Source organism: Echinops telfairi, unplaced genomic scaffold (genome assembly GCF_000313985.2).
Source record: "Echinops telfairi isolate 266 unplaced genomic scaffold, ASM31398v2 ScPeMD7_7405;HRSCAF=8443, whole genome shotgun sequence".
Classification (NCBI taxonomy): Eukaryota; Metazoa; Chordata; class Mammalia; order Afrosoricida; family Tenrecidae; genus Echinops; species Echinops telfairi.
This window is the reverse complement of record NW_022111305.1, coordinates 579,893-599,990: the sequence shown is the minus strand read 5'-3', so window position 1 is coordinate 599,990 and position 20,098 is coordinate 579,893. Positions and strand designations below refer to the sequence as shown.

Genomic DNA, 20,098 nt, shown 5'->3' with positions numbered 1-20,098 from the left:
TGTAGTTCACAACATCTTCAGATGATGCTTATTATAGGCAGTAAGAATGGGGGTCATATGAAAATGTAAATTCCGATCAGTCTATCTGGGGTGGGAATACAAGTTCTCGGCAGGAGCCACAGGGGAAGAACTGGTTCGAAGCCTGGGATGAACTCTGGATACCAAGCACAGGCACCCTCACAGTAACAGTGCACACGGGGGAAACGTCACTGCTTCAGCTCTATCAACTGTCCAGGAAGATGGACTTTAGATCGTTGATACGTGTAGCAGATCTCTAACTAACCAAAGAGGGGTGTGGGTCTGTACTTGGAAAGGGGATTTGGAAGTGATGACTTCCATCTCTTTTCCCTGACCTGTTTGCAGGCAAAGAGCACTAGATCCCAGTCGCTCCCTGATGGGCCAGGAAGGAATCTGCATTTGTTGGGCTGCTGACCACAAGGTCAGTGGTTCAAATCCTACAGCAGCTCCTTGGGAGAAAGATGAGGCCTTATGCTCCTGCAGAGATTTAGAGCCTTGGAAATCCAAAGGGGCACTTCTGCTCGGTTCCAGACTGGCGGTAGGAGTCAGGAGTGACTCCCTGGCAGTGAGTTTGCTCTGCTTTGGCTTGCCGCATGATGAACGATTACCACTGGGAAAAAAGAATCACTTACTTGTGTTTCTGAAATTCCACTCCCATTCCCTCGGATGGGATCTCACTTTGAAAGCAGTTTGTCTGGGAAATCCAGGGAAAACATTTTGGGGAATTACATGAAATCAAGGTCAAACTGTTTATGAAGTAGAAATGTATGTGTGTCAAGAAATGCACATGTGCTGTGTATGCAAGTATATCCACATCTCCACTCTGCAGCAGTCTCACATTTAAACTCTATCTTTTCTCTGTGGACTCAAGTAATAGGGACACTGGACAGTTCTTAAGAAATAACTCATTGCCTGCAATTACTCAAGCTTAATGAACACCTTCCAGACAGAAACTACCACCCAAGCTCCAACCTTGCCCCCATCCTTCCTCCACCTGTCACCCAAAGCTTGGGATCCTACAGAGGTCAATAGTGCTTGCTGAATAAATATCACAAGCCCAAAGCCAAGAGAAGTGAGGTAACTGATGCAGGCATCACAAAAGTTCATTCCTCACTGTACCGGAGCAGCTCAACATGCCAGCCTACACACTAAATCCCTGTCCCATAGCAGCTTTAACATTGCCTAAATGTTTCAAAATGGATTACTTCCTCCTCTTGATTTCTGAAAGGCATGCTGTTTTAAAACCACCGAAGTGCCAAGAGTTGACTTCAATGAGCAGCTAAACTCCTGGGAAATGTATTAGGCTTTTGACAGTTTCATTTCCTTGGCTGGTATAAGCAACAGGAGAACGTGGAGCCAGGTATAATCTCCTTTCATGAATCTGAGCTTCAAAGAACCAAAATGCATGGTTTTCTCTTCACATGCCATCTCACCTCAGAAGTCTAAGAATAATCTGCTACATATTATATTTCTGAAAAAGAGGGGTGGGGTTTTTTTTGGGGGGGGGGGGTTACTTTAATGTCAACACCAGCTGTAAGGCAGCAAAGACTCTAATCTGATTTTAGCACCTTAAAGTGTTCCATTGTTTTTTATAAGTGATACCTGGGACATTCAAGATACAAATGCATTCCTGAAATTATCCCTCGTTCCCTCCAACCGCCACTTAAAAATCAGCTACAATGATTATTCATTGAGTTCAGGGGCTTTAAATAATTTTAAGTTGTAGGAGGGCTCGAAAACTCAACCCAAAGATATGGGAGTAAATTCTGACTCATAGCAACCCTACTGGACAGTAGAATTGCTTGAGGACCTCCAGGGCTATAAATCGTTACAGAAGCAGTCTACCTCACACCAATGGATGGGGGTCCTGAATACAAACCTTTCGGTTAGCAGGCGCCGGTTAACCTAAGGTACCTTCAGGTGTCCTTGGGGAGTGGCAAATAAAATAAAACAAAACCCACTGGCATTGAGTTGATTCCGACCCACACTGACCCTATAAAACTGGGTTTCCAAGACCGTAAATCTTAACGTGGGCAGACAGTCTCATTCTACAACAGGGGAGCAGCCGGTGATTTTGATTTGCCCACCTTTTAACGCCCCAATGCCTAACCCACAGTGCCACCCCTAACAGAAAAGATACTAAGCACACCATTAACTAAGATAGTTTAACTCTAATTTTGAGATTTGACACAGTAGCTGCAGCTATGGCAGTGTTTTCTTCCACAGACAAAGGGGGAGTCAGCACCAACTCAGCTGCAGCCAACAGCAACCAAAATAAAAGATTTAATGAATTCACCCACACACTGTGGGAAAATTCAACTTGTTATGAAATAAAATGCCATAGACCCAAAGTTGTAAAAACCAGCCCCCCCCCAACTATTTTCTTCAAGGCAAAACAAATACCAAAAATGCTTAAAACAAAGGGGGTAGGGAAAAATAACAACGGGACCTGAAAACTAGCTGCCATCCAGTCAATGCTGACTCACATGACCTCCTGTCAATTTCTGAGACTATTTACGGGAGTAGGAAGCCCAGTCGATATTCTTGGAGCTGCTGGTGGTTTTGAACTTCCGACCACACAGATTGAGGTCCAACTTGTAAACACTACATTACCAAGGGCCCCCTATCTACATGTTAAGGACTGGTAATATAGTACTTAAAAGGGCTCCTGCGACCCAGCGGCTTAGCACTTGACTTCTGAGTGAAAGGCTGGCGGCTAGACCCCACCCGCCAGCTCTTCCAGAATAAACACTGGGCACGAAGCTCCCCTGAGACTCTCGCCTGGGAACCCCCTGTGGGCCGGCAGTTCTGGAAGGGTGCTGCATCCGAACCGACTCAATGGCACATGGTCACACACTGGTTACTATTTAATCATGTCTCAATTGGCCCAGAAATGGGATGCCAATGTTCGACCTTACAGTGAAGGTTCAAAAACGCAGGGTGGTCACACACTTAGGACGGTTCCACAGGTGGACCCTAAGAGACCCAGACTTACTGAGTCCCTCACTCAACCTTGAACCCTTAACCTGACAGCACCCCAAGGCTCACCTGCAGCAGGACAACAGACAAGAGCACGAGAGAAACACCTGTGAGGAATGTGCTCCTCCGAGCAATCAACCTGCCGAGCCCAAAGGGACACCAGCTGGCCCCCTACATAATTCAGAAGGTGTCAGGAAGGGGCAAGAAGTGGGGTGACCAGGGAAGGAGTAGGGAAAGCTCGGAGGCATGGAGGGAATTGCAATGCGTGTCAGACAAGTGTGTATAAACTGTCAAGTGGCAAATTAATTTGCTATGCCAACTTTCACCCAATCTGCAATTCAATGTTCCAGTGTCAGGCCTTGGCATCTAGCTGTGAAACCCTGAGTAGCAAAGATGTGCCCACTTGGCACCAGCTGAAGACCACACATATCAAACCAATGACCATCAGGCTAAGGCTGACTAGGGAGCAAGGCCTGAGGCTCTGCTCTCAAATCTGAAAGCCTGGGGATCACACCGGTCCCATCCACCTCTGACGCTGGGCAGTCTGCAGGTGAGGCAGCTGTCTATGCGCTCTGTGTGGGTTTGCTGGGAGATGGGGGCTGCGAGACGGCAGCTACCACCACCATGTCCACAGGCATTAGACGGCAGAGAAAAAAGGCGGTGTGTGCACATGCATCCGTGCACGTATTATCACTCATACAATTACATATATACATATAGGCATACCCTCTTAAGAGGAAAAATGCACGGGGTAATGAAAATGCCACCCTTAGTATATCCCAAGATGCTCCATGATGACAAGCTCAAACAACGCAGACTTTCCACACCGTATCACTGAAGAGTGCTTAGACAAGCACCAGCGGTCTTTTCGATGGCACAGTGGTCCGTGACAGAGCCCTGGGGGAGCAGCGGGTTACTGGTTGCGCTGCTAGCAGAAGGGTCTGCAGTGGGAAATCACTAGCTCTCTGGGGGAGAAGATGAGCTTTTCTACGCGTATGAAGAGCCAGTCTCAGAGACCCACAGGAGAATCCGTCGGAATCAACTCCAACGCAGTGGGGTTTTTGCCTTTTAAGCAGTCATCAGTATTTCTATGGATGACTGTTAGTGAGAAAAGGAGGGAAACAACGAATAAAGAGTAGTAACATTCTAACACAGTGGTTCTCAACCTCCCTAATGCTGCAACCTTTAATACAGTTCCTCATGTTGCAGTGACTCCCCCACAACCATAAACTTATTTTACTTCATAATTACAATTTTGCTATTATGAATCAGGCGACCCCTGTGAAAGGGTTGTTTGACCCCCAAAGGGGTCACGACCCACAGGAGGAGAACAGCTATGTACACTGAATTGGTGCTAATATTCACCAGCTATAGACAAGTACTATAATTATCGTAGAGATCACAGACAAAATAACAATAGTAATCAAATATATGTAATTACTTAAAGTGGTAACAAAGGCTTTTATGATACTATTAGGAGTAAATGATCAATTCCCATAAATCATGCCTTTATATCACCCCTGATAAGAGTTGAAGTACTTATAACCATTGCTACACGGAAAAGAAAAAACATTATTTTTAATATGTGACAACCCAACAGGATTCAATTACCACACCTACAGCCCTTTCGATTCAAACCTGAAAAAATAATATTTATGTGGCTGAGAATCATTTTGATTTATGCAATCTTTTGTGCTATCCCTTTATAGTCTCTTGCCCTTGTTATTATTAACAAGGAAAAATGAAAGCGGAAATGCATGCCTTTGCTTTGCAACAGAGCTTTCTGATGATGACTAACTTCTTCCTTGGGCACAAAAGCCTCTTAAACGAACTAATGTACATATAAATCATGTTCTTTATGTGTGCTCAGTCAGGGAGGAGGTAGGGTGGGGTAGTGTGGGGTGGGGTGAGGTGGTGGGGAGCTCCAGGACTTAAGCCAGCATGAGAAGCAGCCCAGGCAAGATGGGTCAGTGATCTTCTCAGGCCTCTCAAGGAAGGCACCCCAGAGCGTCTTTTCAGCAGTTTCGCCAGGAGATCTGCCTGAAAGAACACAGTGAGTGGCCTGAACGGGCACACTACCCATATGCCAGCTTCAGGACTGGATCCTGCTCTCAGTGACGAATGATGACACTGGTAAAATATTTTAGCACGAGGCCTGGCCTGGTAAATCGTCTTGAATGATGCTGTGTCAAAACAACGCCTACTGTAAATCAGAGGCTTTAAGGCCAGTCTTTCTTGTTTAAACATGCTACCTGCTCAGCAGAATCACTTGTGTGAACAGGCATAGATTAATGTGCGCTAAGCAGAATCATTTCACCTCCTAACTGATAGAGCTATAATTTAACAGGCCTATTATCGGCCTGGTAATTTTGACAGTGCTGAAATATTACACTTGTTAAAAAAAAGATGCATTTAGCAGTAACTCCAGGGGTCATTTGAACTGGATAAACACATGGGTAGTTGTCCCTACAATTATGTGTCTTCTCTGTTCATTTTCCCCCCAGCAGAGTAGAGGTACACTTCAGAGCGTACAAACAAAGGACAGAGCAAAACAGTCTTTCTCATAGACAAGGAGCTCATGTGGCTGCTTTCGTCCCACTTTTAACTGCTAGATGTAGTAGCCAGTAATCTGAGGTAGAAACAGACCAGAAACGCCCCGCCCGCCCCGCCCCAGGCCTCCACACCTGCGCTACGCACATGCCAACTCAGAATATTTTCTGTTTGTGATGTTGTCCATGGAAGCAAGCTTCCGGGTCAGTCGCACCATGAATCCTCACTATTCTCACTTCCCCAGTTGATTGGTTAAGGAAGACTCGAGACGAGGCCTCTGAGCACCGAGCACCAGCGACTGACTACATCGCTCACTCCGGAGACCACAAGTACCGTCCACCCCAAGTAGGGGGTCAATGCATTGCTTTCTCCGTTTCCTAAGAGTGTTGTCCCTAATCTCATTTGCTTCATTAAAAAACTAACTAACTCACTAGCACAACTACAACCCACAAGTGTCCACAAAAGTGGCCCAGCATCAGCTTTGCGCCTCCCCCAGAGGACGAGCACAGTGCCTGTCAATGAAAGTGGCGTCGTTTCTAAAGGACGCGTTAAGTGGCTGGCAAAGAAAAATATTTATCTGGACTCCATTATCATCGCTGCCCTGTGCCACGTGTCATGGCACCATAATTAGTCATGAAAAGAGCAAACACAGAGGAAACTTTCCACTGGTCCCTTCACCAAAATGAAGCACTAAATCTTCGGCACTTGCTAAGAACAGCGAGGTTCTGCTGACGCTAGTGGCCTCGTGCGGCCTCATCTTGTGTTGGAGGAAAACTCAACAGATCACACAGGGAGCCAGAAGGAACCCTTGCAGGAATTAAAACACACCCGGTCAAGACTTCCATGTCAGTTCACAGGCACCGGTCGAGAAGGGATCAATTAGGAAATCCCACCACCCTGACTGAAAATGCGCGGGCTCAGTCAGGGTACAGTGCAGCAACGATGAAAGAGACAACTTCCCTCTAGGTCCTAAATGCTTCCTCCCTCCCACTACCCTCCCGCTTCCTCCCTCCCACTACCGTCGTCCCAATTCGACCTTACAAGTCTGGCTGGACCAGAGGGTGTACACTGGTACAGATAGGAACTGGAAACACAGGGAGTCCAAGGCAGATGATCCCTTCAGGACCAGTGCTGAGAATGGTGATACCGGGAGGGTGGGGTGGAAAGGGGGAACAGATTACAAGGATCTACATATAACCTCCTCCCTGGGGGATGGACAACAGAAAAGTGGGTGAAGGGAGACGTTGGACAGTGTAATATAGGACAAAATAATAATTTACAAATTATCACGGGTTCATGAGGGAGGGGGGAGCGGAAAGGGAGGGTGGAAATGAGGAGCTGATGCCAGGGGCTTAAGTGGAGAGCAAATATTTTGCGAATGATGAGGGCAATGAATGTACAAATGTGCTTTATACAATTGATGTATGTATGGATTTTGATTAAGAGTTGTTGAGCCCCTAATGAAATGATTTAAAAAAGAAAATGTGTGGGCTCCCAGGGTAATAGAGTTTCACATCTCAAATTTAATATGCCAAGAAAATTCTTCAAAAATTCCCTATCAAAACGATCAAATACAGAGCCAGGGAACACAAATTGAATTTCCAAGAAAACTTTAAAATAAAAACGACCAGGTTTTGCAACAAGGGCCTCCCTGAGATCATATAGATCATGCTGCCCTCTGGTGGCAGAGGTAAACAATCACATGGTTACTTCAAGGAAGCCATGATTTACATTGGAAATCCAAAGACATCCCTTCATTTCCGAATGACTTGCTGCTGTTCCCCATTTTCTCTAATGGGGCCCAGATTAAGACAAGCTTTGACTGCGGAGAGAGAGGTGCAACAAACACTACGCAGACACAGAACGCTTGTCTGCGAAGGAATGCACAATCCCACCTAAGGTGCAGTCACAATGCCCATGGCATCTTGGGGCAGATGGAAATGGGAAGCTCTGTCTGACAAGGCCGTTACCTAGAAACATTGAACATGGATCGAGTGAAGAACAGAGATGAGTGTGGGGGAGAGAAGTAGAAAAGAGACCGAGGGGAAAGAAAACCACCTTGGCCATTCTAAAGCCACATGGTGGTTGGAATGGAATGTGACCCAGATAGGGTAAATTGTACGAGGCTTTGAAAGATCAATAGGTAGTAAGACCTCATAGTACTGAGACTTTAAAAAACAAACAAAATACTCCCACCATTTACCCAATCATACATGTGCTCAAAATGGGCTCTCAAATTCCTATGACTTGGAGAAGTGCAATCTTCCTAAAAATCCAATGACCTTGGGAGTGGCCCCAGTACAGTCAACGTCATTCACCAATGAGAAAGAACATGCAACGCCCGGCTACTTCCCCTGTTCCACGTCCCTTGGACGTGAACTTAAGGGTGGTGGGGTGGCAGCCAGCTTTCAGAGAGCCCCACTGAGGGTTGGGTTCTGTGAACAAGGGCAAAGGGTCTCCCATGGATCAACACTGCACAAGGAACCCGAGAGGCAGCCCTCTTCAAGGGGAAGCACTCACGCATGGAGTCATTTCTATAGGATGTCAGTCCATACTCCATGTTCTCAGGGCAGCACACGATGCACAGGTTCTCCCACCACATCCACAGCCCACTGGTGTCTTCCAGATGCCGGTCGCTACAAGGTATATAAAGGAACAATGGCCAAGCACACTCAATTCCAAGCTAGGCTTGGGGTTCTCCCAAAGCAGGCGCTGCAGGGGCAGAACTGTTGCTGTTGTTAGCTGCCATGCACTTATACCTCCCTGGGCCTGTCCCATTCCCATCATCACTGCAGACTGGACCACTGACACGCACCTGGCTTTCAGCCTTTCTTCCGATACTGAAACCTTCAGAGAAGCCTGCTGAGCAAAACACAAACCACCACCAACAGATTGGTGGCAGCTGTGAGGTACATTGGCCAAGAATCGAATGGGAGTCTCCTGTAAGAATTCTACCACTTACCAACACAACACCCTTACTGCTCCCCGGGAAGCTACACAGGGCAAAAGTCCTCCCCATTCCCTGAGCGTCCTAAAGCCTGATGGTTATAAGGATCCTGAGTCTGAGTGCATGGAAATCTCTCAGTGACCCCTGCTAGATAAACTTGAGTGGTGAAGTCCTTAAAAAAAAAAAAAAGAGTGCTTCCCCATTTCTCCACGCTGCTTCCAGGGCAAACTCTGTAATCCAGGGGAGTCTGGCATTAAACTGGCCAGTTTCATAAGGCATATAAACCAAGCTATCTCCCTCTCTACCCTAAAGGGGAGAAGAAAAAATACATATAAACTGTTAAAGGACATGCATCCATCATACAAACTGTGAAGCACAATTCAGAGCTTTGCAGCTCTTCCCCCACTGGAAAAACTTCCAAAATGGTTGTCCAAACAAAAATTTAAGACCTACCACTAAAAGTGTAAACCACTTATAGCCCTCACAATTCAGGGAAAAGGTGTCCATCTTTGGAGTACTTCTTTGAGCTTCATTTTACTGAAGGAGTGAAATCCTGTTAACAGACCGGGAAGGAAGGGGTTCCTCTAAGATTGGAGACCTCGGAGGTTGACACTTGGTCATCGATCCTGAATAGGAAAGGTCAGCATGCGGAGACACGTGGAGCTCTTGAATATGAGCGGTCTGGCTAACATGACACCTGCTCCTTGATGACTGACTGGCTTCTTATCCGTTTTTTGACGACAACAGTAACATTCTACTCTCCAACTGTTTTGAGCGTTCACGTGTCTGTCAAAACGCTGAGGTGCTAGGCAAGAGTCAAGCTGGCCGTCATGGGCTTAGCGATGATGTGTCCACTAGGCAGGGCCATGACTCTCGGAGGATTGGCAAGCACGTAATGGTATATCATCACCCTCCATTTCGTGACCCAATGTAGTCACTCTCCATTTCACATAATAGCCTGGTCCTTGAGACCTAGCCACATTAATAATGAACGGCGCGTTTCTTAAATAATGACCATACAAAAAGCACATTCCCAAGCTCTGTGAATGTTAACATGGTTCAATCCACGTAATATTTTAATAAAGTGAGTATGCATACGAGTTTAGAGATAAGAAGACAGAGGCGCATAGAAGTTAACGAACACAGATCGGTTAGCGTTTGTAAATTGTTGCTGTTGGTTGCACACGTGTCCTTTCTGACTCACGGCCACCCCATGTGTGCAGTATAGAACTCCACCAGATGACCAGGCCTCTCTTCCAGGGCTCCCCTGAGTGGGTTTTCAGTATTGGTCCACTACTTAACCACTGATGCCACCAAGGAGCTCTTTTAGTAGTAACTAGCATCAGTTATCAATATGATTAACTAGAACACCTAATATCATCAGGTACTCGCCCAAGACTGAACACAGGCAGTTGGCTCCAGAGGCCACATCTCAACCACATCTTCCTGCTTAGAGATTTTCCTATCCAGTAGCATCTGTATAGCTGGTCACCAGCAAGGCCCAGGCTAACCCCTTGTTCCCGTCAGTCCTCCCTTCTGCCTTGACCATCTTCTTACCACCGTTACAAACAATGGTGCTCCGGGCCTCACCATGATGACCCAGCTGGCCAAGTTGGGGCAATTTGGTGCCTTAGCCAGGGAGGCTCCCCTCAGAGGCTCGACTGGCCAGAGGGCATCAGTGGCTTGGAAGCCACCTGGAAAATACACAGCCAGGAATTCCCTACTGAGGAGGCAGGAGGCAGAGACCACAAAGTCCCTAGTGTGCAACCAAAGCCCACCTCACATGGACAGCCGTAAAGCTTTCTATTGAAGGAGGTGTCCACACGCTGCCAGCACTGGGTCTTCATTACTTTTTCGTCATGTGCTGCACAGACCTGAGTCACTGGACACTCAAGATCGCTTCAGTGTCAGAAGTGGAAGGCCTTCCCAATGAGAGAAACAAACCCACAAATCGATACCCTCCCTCAATCAGCCACCTGCTGCAGAGGGCTTTGGTGATCAGCGCAAGCCTTTCTTTGAGGCCTTACCAAGTGCCACCGAGTCGATCCTCCGGACCCGTGGCAAATCCATGGATTTCAGAACAGATTCGCACACCGCACAGGGTTTCCACTGGCTGTGACCTCTCAGAAGTAGATGTCCCAGCCTGTGTTTCCAAAGGCGCCTGGGATAGATTTGAACCACCAACTTTTCAGTCAGTAATGAAAAGCTCAATAATGTACACCACTTAGGGACTCCTAGAGCCATGTAAATATAGCCACCACTTAGCATTCACCACACGTCAATGTTTATGAGGGGGTACCCCTAAAAAAAAAAACAAGATTGTGCTGGGCGGAGCAGAGCATTTACAGTACATATTTTTCCCACTAGGCAAGCATTGAGCAACTCACTCTGAGTTAATGCACGCAGCTGGTGTCACCTGGGAAGGTTCTTTCTGGTCACAATGCATTTTTTTGTAAAAGCCATTTCACCTCGTTTTTTATGATGGCTGATTTAAGAAAACAGCATGTGGCTGTGACGTTTGTCACCACAACAATGCACCTGCTCACGCAGGCATCTCATTGTGCCATCAGCATGCTTCTCTTGCCCCACACACCTTACTCACCTGACCTCCCTCCGTGTGACTTCTGTTTGTTTCCCGAGAACGTAGAGGGACATGAAAGGACAGGAATTTGATGACACAGAAGTGAAGCAAAAAACGAGGGGGGTGCCCTCTGCCATGCAAACAGATGAGTTTGAAAAATGTTTCCGATAATGGAATCACAGATTGGACAAATGGTATTAAGTATAATGGAGATTAATTTGAAAGTAAAAAGATTGTTTTGTAAAAAAAATTTAAATACATAGCTTTGAAAAAAAAAGTTCCGTTTTCGTGAACATAGTGTCTCACATACTATACATCATGATGCAAAACCAAATATTCATTTATTTATACACAATACATAACAGAATAAGAGGTTGCATGCCTCTTGTATTTTGATTTTCTCTGGAAGAAGAAAAATACTCGTGATGCTCTCTGTAGAGAATTTAGCCAGCACACTACAGTGGTCCCTTACCCAAGTATTTCCCCTCCCCCATTTCAAATATTAAAATGCAACCAGACACGTTTACTGATCAACTTATTGCCCGACTTACCTATTGGGTTCCTATCAAAGAACAACACTGGAGCTTTCAAAATGGACTCAAACATCTTGTTGTGCAGAGTTTGAGAAGAATGAACAAGGATGTAGAACACCAACAGGGACCTGGCTATACCAAAAAGTACCGTGGCCACGGTTAAACCTGCAAAAGAGAAATAATGCTCCCTGACACAGAGTTAAAGCAGGCCGGAGTCCATATAAAGACAGGACTTCGTTCCTTTCAGAAAAGTAGCTCTGGGTTCCTTCTAAGCTAAAGTGTATTCCTAAGATTCATTTACAAAGAAGAATTCAATCTTTTATTTTGTCTCACTGAACAGATGCTGGGGGTGGGACAGGAGCCTGGGATGAGCTATGATTTTACACCAGGATTCCTAGACTAATGAAGAGGATCTATCAGAAAATCAGAACAAGTGAGACCATTCTAAAAAGTAGTTGATGTTGAATTTGACATTATGTTTTAATTATATTAAAAAATAATATACTTTTTAAAAAGTCGTACATTTTCCCTTTTTCATATTCTAAATGATAGGTTCTACAACATGTCCCAGAATTCAAACTGTACTGTTTTGATGTTCACATGCGCTACTGACAGAAGAAAAAATGCTGTTTACCTAGTCCTTATAGAAAAGATCCAAGTCACTTTAAAGAAGCTGAAACTATAATATTAAAATTACAGGGGAAAACCTCTTAAGTAACTGGCTGGGGAGAAAATACATTAGCAAATATAATAAATTTAAACTTAAGACAAGTAATCGAAATAACTAACAGTTATCCCGCTCAGACTTTTCATATAACTAGAACATTTTTAAGCGAACATAATTTAAATGGTATGTTTTATTAGCAAGACGCAATGAGTACTTCTTATGCACATAAAAATTATAATAGCTTTCCTAATATCTCTTGAACACACAGTGCTAAATAGAGTTTGGCTAGCTTCTGTAATAAATATTCAATCGGGTAACTTCTCCCCCCGCCCCCTTCAGATGATGCATCATTGTTATTTAAACTGGGGAAGCGCCTCCAGTGCCTAAACTCCCTCAATAGGCATTTTCTTAGCCCTAAATCCTACATGAATATATAATAGAACCACTTTTTCTTCTCCCTTCATTCAGGTCTCACATGGTCCACCAATTCAGGAGGCAAACAGCTAATGGATTTAGATTTCTTGGCCACCGATGGACGAAATAAATACCACATTTAAATGAGAGGGCTCCTATCAAGATAGCTCACTCTATCTTAGAGAAAAGCTGATAGGAGTGTTTGCTGGTGGAGACATTTGAAGTTTTACATGAGGGTTTCCTTTAAAAAGTACGCAATGCTACATATATCCGAAGCACTCTGCTCAGAATGGAGGGCTGTGGCAATATTAGTTTGGCAAGCCAAATGTTAAATTAATCACACAGTTGGGAAGGTGATAACATTGTGATCCCAGGGTAGGAACGGGAAGGAATTCTTACTCCCTGACACAGGATTTGTCCCTGCTTAGCTTCTCTCTTAAGTAATTAGTGAAGCCCAAGAGATGAGCAGTCTGGTGAGGGGAGCTTTGCATACCAGGGAGGAAATAATGCTTTTTATTTGGGGTGCTTTGCTTCCAGAGAATTGCATCCAAGTTCAATAAAAGACAGGGCTTATTCAGACAGAATTGGAACAATTTGAACCACAGGGTGGGGATCCGTTTCTAATCCCCTTGCCCATCCATATAATGATAGAAGATTTAGCTAAAGCAACCTATTAGAATAGACAATAGGCATATATTTCCAGTGGCTGACTTCCTGAATGCTCAATCCTGGTTTAACTTTCAAAATCCAGTACAGAGCAAATTAAGAGTCTTCATTCGACCTCTTTCTTCCAGCCGATTTAGGGGGAAAAAAATATTATTCTAATTAATTCACAGAGTAAATTCGACTCAGACTCTTAATCTGTTAAGACATTACTGAATTCCCCCTGGAAGTCTGAGTTACTCACACAGACTCATTGTAAGCACCTCAGACTCTTGCACAATAGAGCAAATGATTAAACGTTACCTGCATAAACTCCTAAGTACCAGTTGAGATCTAGCGTCTCCGTTACATTTCCTTCCCCATTTACAGTTGCATTCAGTGCGCTCTGCTCATTTGCCCTGTGGAATGGAAGTCAAGGAGAAGACATACACATATTAGGCAGCAGACAGAGTTCTGACACATTTTTTAAAATGTCAAATAAAACCACTGCTTTTTGGAAGACCCATTCTATGCTGGAGAGATTCCTGACTCACACTTGACTATGTACCTCCATTCGCCGAATAAAAATTCATTTTGGATAGTGACTTTTGGGTCTCAAAGCTGACTGTCACCAGACTTGGTGCAGACCATTACAGGCCACGTGTCAGCGCCAGGAACTTCCATCTCCTCCTCAGGTAAACTCAGCGAGGAGGATTAGGTGGGAAAGCCAGAAAAACAAAACAAAAAAACCCCATCTCTCCCGCAACTCAGGTAAAGGGCGCACCCCCACAGGGATTCCGTAGCACTTTCTGTCACACAAGGACCTAACTCACCAGTGTGAAAGCCACCAGTCCTGGAGCACGTAGAAAACCTAGGGAGGAAACACAAGCAGCTGTCAGTCACACGAACCAGCTCAGGACGTCCTCTGTCCCACAGCAGGCCCAGAGCGTTGGGCCCTCAGAACGCGCCAGCACAAAGGAGGCCAAGCGGATGCCCTGACCTTTCGGAATCTATCATGGACACTCTTTGGTCCCCCTTTCTCTCTAGATGCCCTTTGTGATGTGCAGGCCCAGTCAGCATCACTTGGGCTGCTCCCTGGAGATGAACTTTGCAGACCAGATTGCAAGGGGTAGAAAAGACAGGAATAAGAGCATAAAGGTGGGTCTTGATCACTATGGGTCTAAGACAGTGGTTCTCAGCTTTCCTCATGCCACGACCCTTTCATTCAGTTCGTCATGTGGTGGTGACCCCCCCAACCATAACATGATTTTCGTTGCTACTTCATCACTGTCATTTTGCTACTGTTATGAATCAGGCGACCCCTGTGAAAGGGTCGTTCAACTCCCACAGGGGTCTCGACCCACAGGTTGTGAATCGCTGGCCTAAGGGTACAAAGTTCAGGATTTACCAGGGCGGCGACATTCAGTAGAATAAGGAAGATGATGGTGAGCCAGTGGGCACCAGCAGCAAAGTAGTTCTTGTACGCCTTCAGGCCGACTTTCCCTTCTGATCGGCTCTCTTCGGTCAGGGCCACCTGCATGGTCTCCGACTAGGGAGGGAAAAGAAAGCCGGCCAAGAAACACAATGTAAAGGAGCGTACACAGCAGTCTCTGAAGGCTGACAATGCATGCTGGTGGTCGAGCTGAAAAAGGAGGAGGTGGTGGCCATACTGGCTGCACTCATATATGCATTGAACCCTGGACTCAGCTGTCCCCAACTCTGAACACCTACTGGAAATAAACATCATTTGCATAAGGCTATGTTCACTGTGGCACGGCTTTTCCGGCAATGAAGCACCGCGGTTTCCAAGACACGCCAGCACAAACAAAGGGAATGCAGGCACCGGTACCAAGATAACAGGGATTTGTGACATTGTTACCAAATGCTCCTCCAGTACTGCAGGGCTTGGGTTCAAACCTTGTGCCTGGGTGCAGAGCACCTGGCTGGTGGCGAGGAGGAGCATGTTTGGTCCCTGAGGGTCCAAGAGTGAGGCCTGAGTGTCTGGAATGATCTGGTTTAGTCTGCGCAATCAACAGAACCATCCAGGATTCCAGGTTTGGTTGGGGAGGGCTTCTTTACATATTGGAAGGCACATGAGCTCATTCTGAAGGAGCCCTGTTGGTATAAATAGCCAAGTACTCAACTGCTAACCCAAACGTTGTCGGCTTGAGCTCCCCAACCCCACTCCCAGTGGCTGTGCAGAGACAATCTGGTCATCTGTTTCCAAATGACAGCAGGGCAAGTAACCCTCCTGTGGCAGTGGGGACCCCTGGGGAGGCAGACGTGAGTAAGACAGGGTTCCTGGGTGGGAAGGGGGAAAAGGAAAATAGGTGCTAGCTCCTGAGTTTCTACAGCATGCCAGGAGTCTCTGGGGCAGAACTCACAGTGTGACCCTCCTGAGCGCCCTCTTTCAACGAGGGTCTCGACGATTGTTGAGACCAAATTGAAGACTCCGAGAAGGTCCGATTCCTCAGCGTGGGGGTGCCAGGCACGGGATTCTGCTCAGGTTCCTCGTGGTCCTTCTTTAAAAGGGAGCCAAAGTCGACCCCAGATGAAAGGAACTCGGTGTAAGTCCCCTTTTGCATTGTTGCACCCTAAAAAAGAATTGGAGAAGACATATTTGATAACACGGATCAAATAATTTACCACCAACACAAATCAGGAGAGGTAAGCTGATCTTAAACTATGATTTTCTTCAGTAAACTCTAGCTTATTGGCATAGCAAAACCATATACTCAAAAAACACATAATTGAGCATTCTGTTCAATGACAAACTGTGTTGGGTTTCAAAGAAGTGTGTAATCATATGTTAAAAATGGAAATCACTGACATAAACACTATGAGCATTTAAGGAAACAAACGGTATAGACGCCAGTGGAGGTATTAAGATCCCCTTCATAGGTGACATGGAAACTGACATAAGCCTCAGAATACTCAGGGTTTCAAAGAAGAGTAAACTGGGGAAGAAACCTAAGACTGAGAAGGAGGAGAACACAAGTAGGTCAGCATGGATAAGAGTCAACGGACACACCTGATGATCATGCCCCATGTGCCCCTGCTAGAACTGAGCATGTGAAAACCAGCCATGAACATGGACTCCATGTGATGAGTCCTCCTGGTCTCCATTTTGAAACGGCCCTAAAAACTATAGTTAATATTCATAATTTGATTCTATTCTTATACCAAAAGAATGGAGGAAGAGAAATACTAACCATCTGAAGAGTGAGAAAGAAGTGTCAAGCCTACAGTGAGGGGTCATCTCAGCAAGGGTCGGTGGAAAAATCAAGGGCTAAAGACTGGACTGCTGAGGTGCCAAGTCAAGGAGTGATACACAGAGCCAACATTTAACCTAAAGAGATCTCACACCACCCTGCCCCCCAGCCACGCTAGACTAAGCCCACCCTTGAGTCTTCTGGACCACTAAGACCACCCATCTGTCTCCTTGCTTTGTTGTCCTTCCATTACATCAAGGGAGATACTTTAGGTCAAAAGGGGGAAGTATACAGAACAGAATCCCAAATTCTCATAGTGTAAACTTTCTGGAACCATGCAGGCTGGATGTACCCCTATCCTATGACCCAGAGAAAATCTTTAAACCTTAAGGTTTAAAAAAAAAAATATCCCCTGAAGGATTCTTTATACCAAACAATGGTTAAGCTAATTAGTAAAGAATGTCTGCTTTGAACAGTGGGCTCTTTTAAAACTACCTATGATCTCACACTGAGAACAGCAATTCCCACCTTAGATAAGAAGGGAGTTTGAGGAACAAGAGGAAAAGGAGAGTGAGGATGGCTTCAGCTTCACTGATGTCCCCAACGCCACTAAACAGCACGTGCAGAAATTGTTGTATGTTTGCTCTAAATATTTTCAGTAACACAAAAATGATTTACTAAAAAACCCAAATTTAGTATCTTTGAAAACTTGCTAAACTCACTTTACTTCCCATGGTACAATAATATGTCAAAAAATGTGAACTACAATTTCACAACCCCTGAAAGAGATCGGGCTTGCTTTGGACCACATGGAAGCTCCCTTCCATCACACAGTCAAGTCCACTAGGCATCTGCTCTGGGCCCATCTTCCATCATAAGACTCCCTGGCTATTTCTCACAATGTCAGGTTAGCGCCTTTCTCAGGATAGAACCTCTCGAGCCCTGTGCTGGTCCAAGTCTCTCTAATGCTCTTCCCCAAGGAGTCTGTACATTCATGTCATTCAGGGTACTCCTGATACCAATATCACTCACTCCAATAGCTCCTGCAACACACCTGTACCCACTAAGAATGTCCTATGATAACAGCGACTTTTGCCATATTTCTGCCATGCCGAATGCCCCAAACAGGCTCCACCAAATGCCGGGAAGTGAGACAAAATAACTGGCTGCCCAGCATCCTGGGTGCCTCGGCCAGGGGAAACCCAGCCCTATTATGTTGCTCTTTAATGACAGACATTCTTTAGGTAAATTGATGTGATTAAAGGAATATGAATATGTTAATAAGTTAATAAATAATGAGAAGTGTACTTGGACTTAAGTCAAACTTAAATGATAAATTTTATTACCATCAACAATTTCTCTAAAAGAATGTTCATTTTATAAGTTTGAGATACCAATTTAATATACTTTAGGTTTTGTGGTTTCCATAAGCCCTTTAAGCTTATCTTCAAAGGCACTGACCAATACCAACTGTAAGTGAGACATAAACTTGAGGAAGAAGAGTCGTATGCCATGAAGCCCAAGCACAGGGGTCTGAAAACAGGCCGCGCCTTCAACCCACCGAACACTCGCCAGTTCTGCAGACATCTGCTAACTACTTACATCTTTCAGTATCAAAATCTGACTGGCAGCTTTGAGGTATTGCAACTGGTGAGTCACTAAGATGGTGATCTTCTCATGCAAGGTTTGACAAATACACCTGTGAAAGGAAAGGTGCAGTACACAAGGACACATTAGTGGGGGTACTCCCGGTAACAGACCCACATTTTGAAACCATGACAAGACCAAGACACCAGAGGAATAAAGCAGCTGCAGTCTGAAAATAAATGCAAATACAAATTTAAATTAAATACAAATATCAATCAATGAAAACAATTCCAAGCTCAAGTTCACACACAGCACTGGTGAAATTATAAAAACAAAATTAGCAAAGAAGGTCGATGGCTACTAAACTAATCTGCTTGTTGCTTATTTTAAAAACTTAGTCTAATGATTACTCTTACATTTTATGTGGAAAAATATGGATAATTGAAGTTCCAAAAGATGACAACTAAAATAACTAATTATTTTCTCTCTAAGGCAGGGAGCCCTGGTAACACAGGGATTATGTGCTAGGCTGTGATCCTCAGGGTCAGCAGTTCAAAACCACCAGCCACTCCTAAGGAGAAAGATGGGGCTTTCCACTCCCATTAAAGGTACACTCTTAGAAACCCACAGGGTGGTTCCACGCTGTCTTATAAGGTCACTATGAGTCAGCAGCGACTTGATGGCAGTGAGTGTGGTTGCTGTTTGATGGGGGTGTTAGGGCAGGTATGTAAAAATGTAAAATGAAAACCTTTTTTGGGGTTGCCTAGCAGACGTACACAGTACCCAAAAAAAGTTAATAGATTCTTGGTAACCACTGCCAAAATATATTTTTCTAGACCATTCTCCCCAAGTAAGGTTAGACATGAAACTCACTAAGGAAAAACACAAGTTGCCATCCAGAGGGTTTTCATGCGCCGATCATGAGGCCATTCCTCCAGTGTCACTGCGTTAGTTCAAACCACCACCATCTAGGTTCGTCCTCAAGGGTAAATACTTTGTGCCACCAAAGACCCCAACCTAGTCTTCTAAACAAACACAGCCCAAAGGCGCACGTCGATTCTGGCTCAGAGCAAGCCTGTCTGTACAGAAAAATAGAACTGCCCCCCAGGGCTTCCACGCTTGCAGTCTTTATGTGAGGGAGCTGCCTGGAATTCAAAGCTGGATTCAGAAAAGGTTGTGGAATGAGGAATATCAGTGCCTACGCCAGCTGCATTTAAGCTGAAAGCAGAGAATACCCATGTACTATTGACTGTGCAGAGGCATTCGACTGTGTGGATCATAACAATTTCTGAAGAATGAGATTCTGAGAACATTTCATTGTACTCATGCAGAACCTGTACACAGACTAAGAAGCAGTAACGTGAACAAAACCTGGTGGGGGGGGAGGGGGGCGCCCTGCAGGGCTTAAAATCAGGATATGTGTGGATTAGGATTGCATTCTCTCACCATATCATTCAATCATTGTACTCATGCAGAACCTGTACACAGACTAAGAAGCAGTAACGTGAACAAAACCTGGCGGGGGGGTGGGGGGTGGGGCGCCCTGCAGGGCTTAAAATCAGGATATGTGTGGATTAGGATTGCATTCTCTCACCATATCATTCAATCTGTATGCTGAACAAATAATCAGAGAAGCTGGCTTATGCGAAGAACATGGTTTCAAGATTGGCGTAAGATTCATTAGTAAACAGCATATGCAAATGGCTCATTTGCAGACAGTGAAGAGCAGTTGAAGCACTTATTAATGAAAATCAAAGACTACAGCCTTCAACAAGGATCACACTTCAACATAAAGAAAACAAAAATCTTTGCCACTTGAACAATAAACATCATCACGGTAAACAGAGAAGAGACTGGAGTTGGCAAAGAATTAATTTTACTTGGACCCACAATCAATGCCCATGGCAGCATTGGTCAGGCAGCCACCCCTACGGGGTAGTTCTCTCAGAGTGTCAGCATGGATTGGAA

The 20,098-nt window shown here is 45.1% G+C and overlaps 1 protein-coding gene across 3 annotated transcripts in view; it reads right to left on the bottom strand.

Moving 5' to 3' along the window:
* The window catches only part of ABCC4 (ATP binding cassette subfamily C member 4), a 283,125-nt gene that overhangs the window by 136,342 nt on the left and 126,685 nt on the right, over nucleotides 1–20,098 (bottom strand). For 2 of the 3 annotated variants that reach the window (XM_004709768.2, XM_045296368.1), the window contains 6 exons: nucleotides 18,146–18,242; nucleotides 15,716–15,925; nucleotides 14,740–14,880; nucleotides 14,165–14,202; nucleotides 13,656–13,750; nucleotides 11,627–11,773 (listed from right to left, as the gene is read on the bottom strand). In XM_004709768.2, the coding sequence (XP_004709825.1) occupies nucleotides 11,627–11,773; nucleotides 13,656–13,750; nucleotides 14,165–14,202; nucleotides 14,740–14,880; nucleotides 15,716–15,925; nucleotides 18,146–18,242 (728 nt within the window). The remainder of the gene's footprint in view (nucleotides 1–11,626; nucleotides 11,774–13,655; nucleotides 13,751–14,164; nucleotides 14,203–14,739; nucleotides 14,881–15,715; nucleotides 15,926–18,145; nucleotides 18,243–20,098) is intronic. The other variant, XM_045296369.1, reaches the window with a different exon arrangement.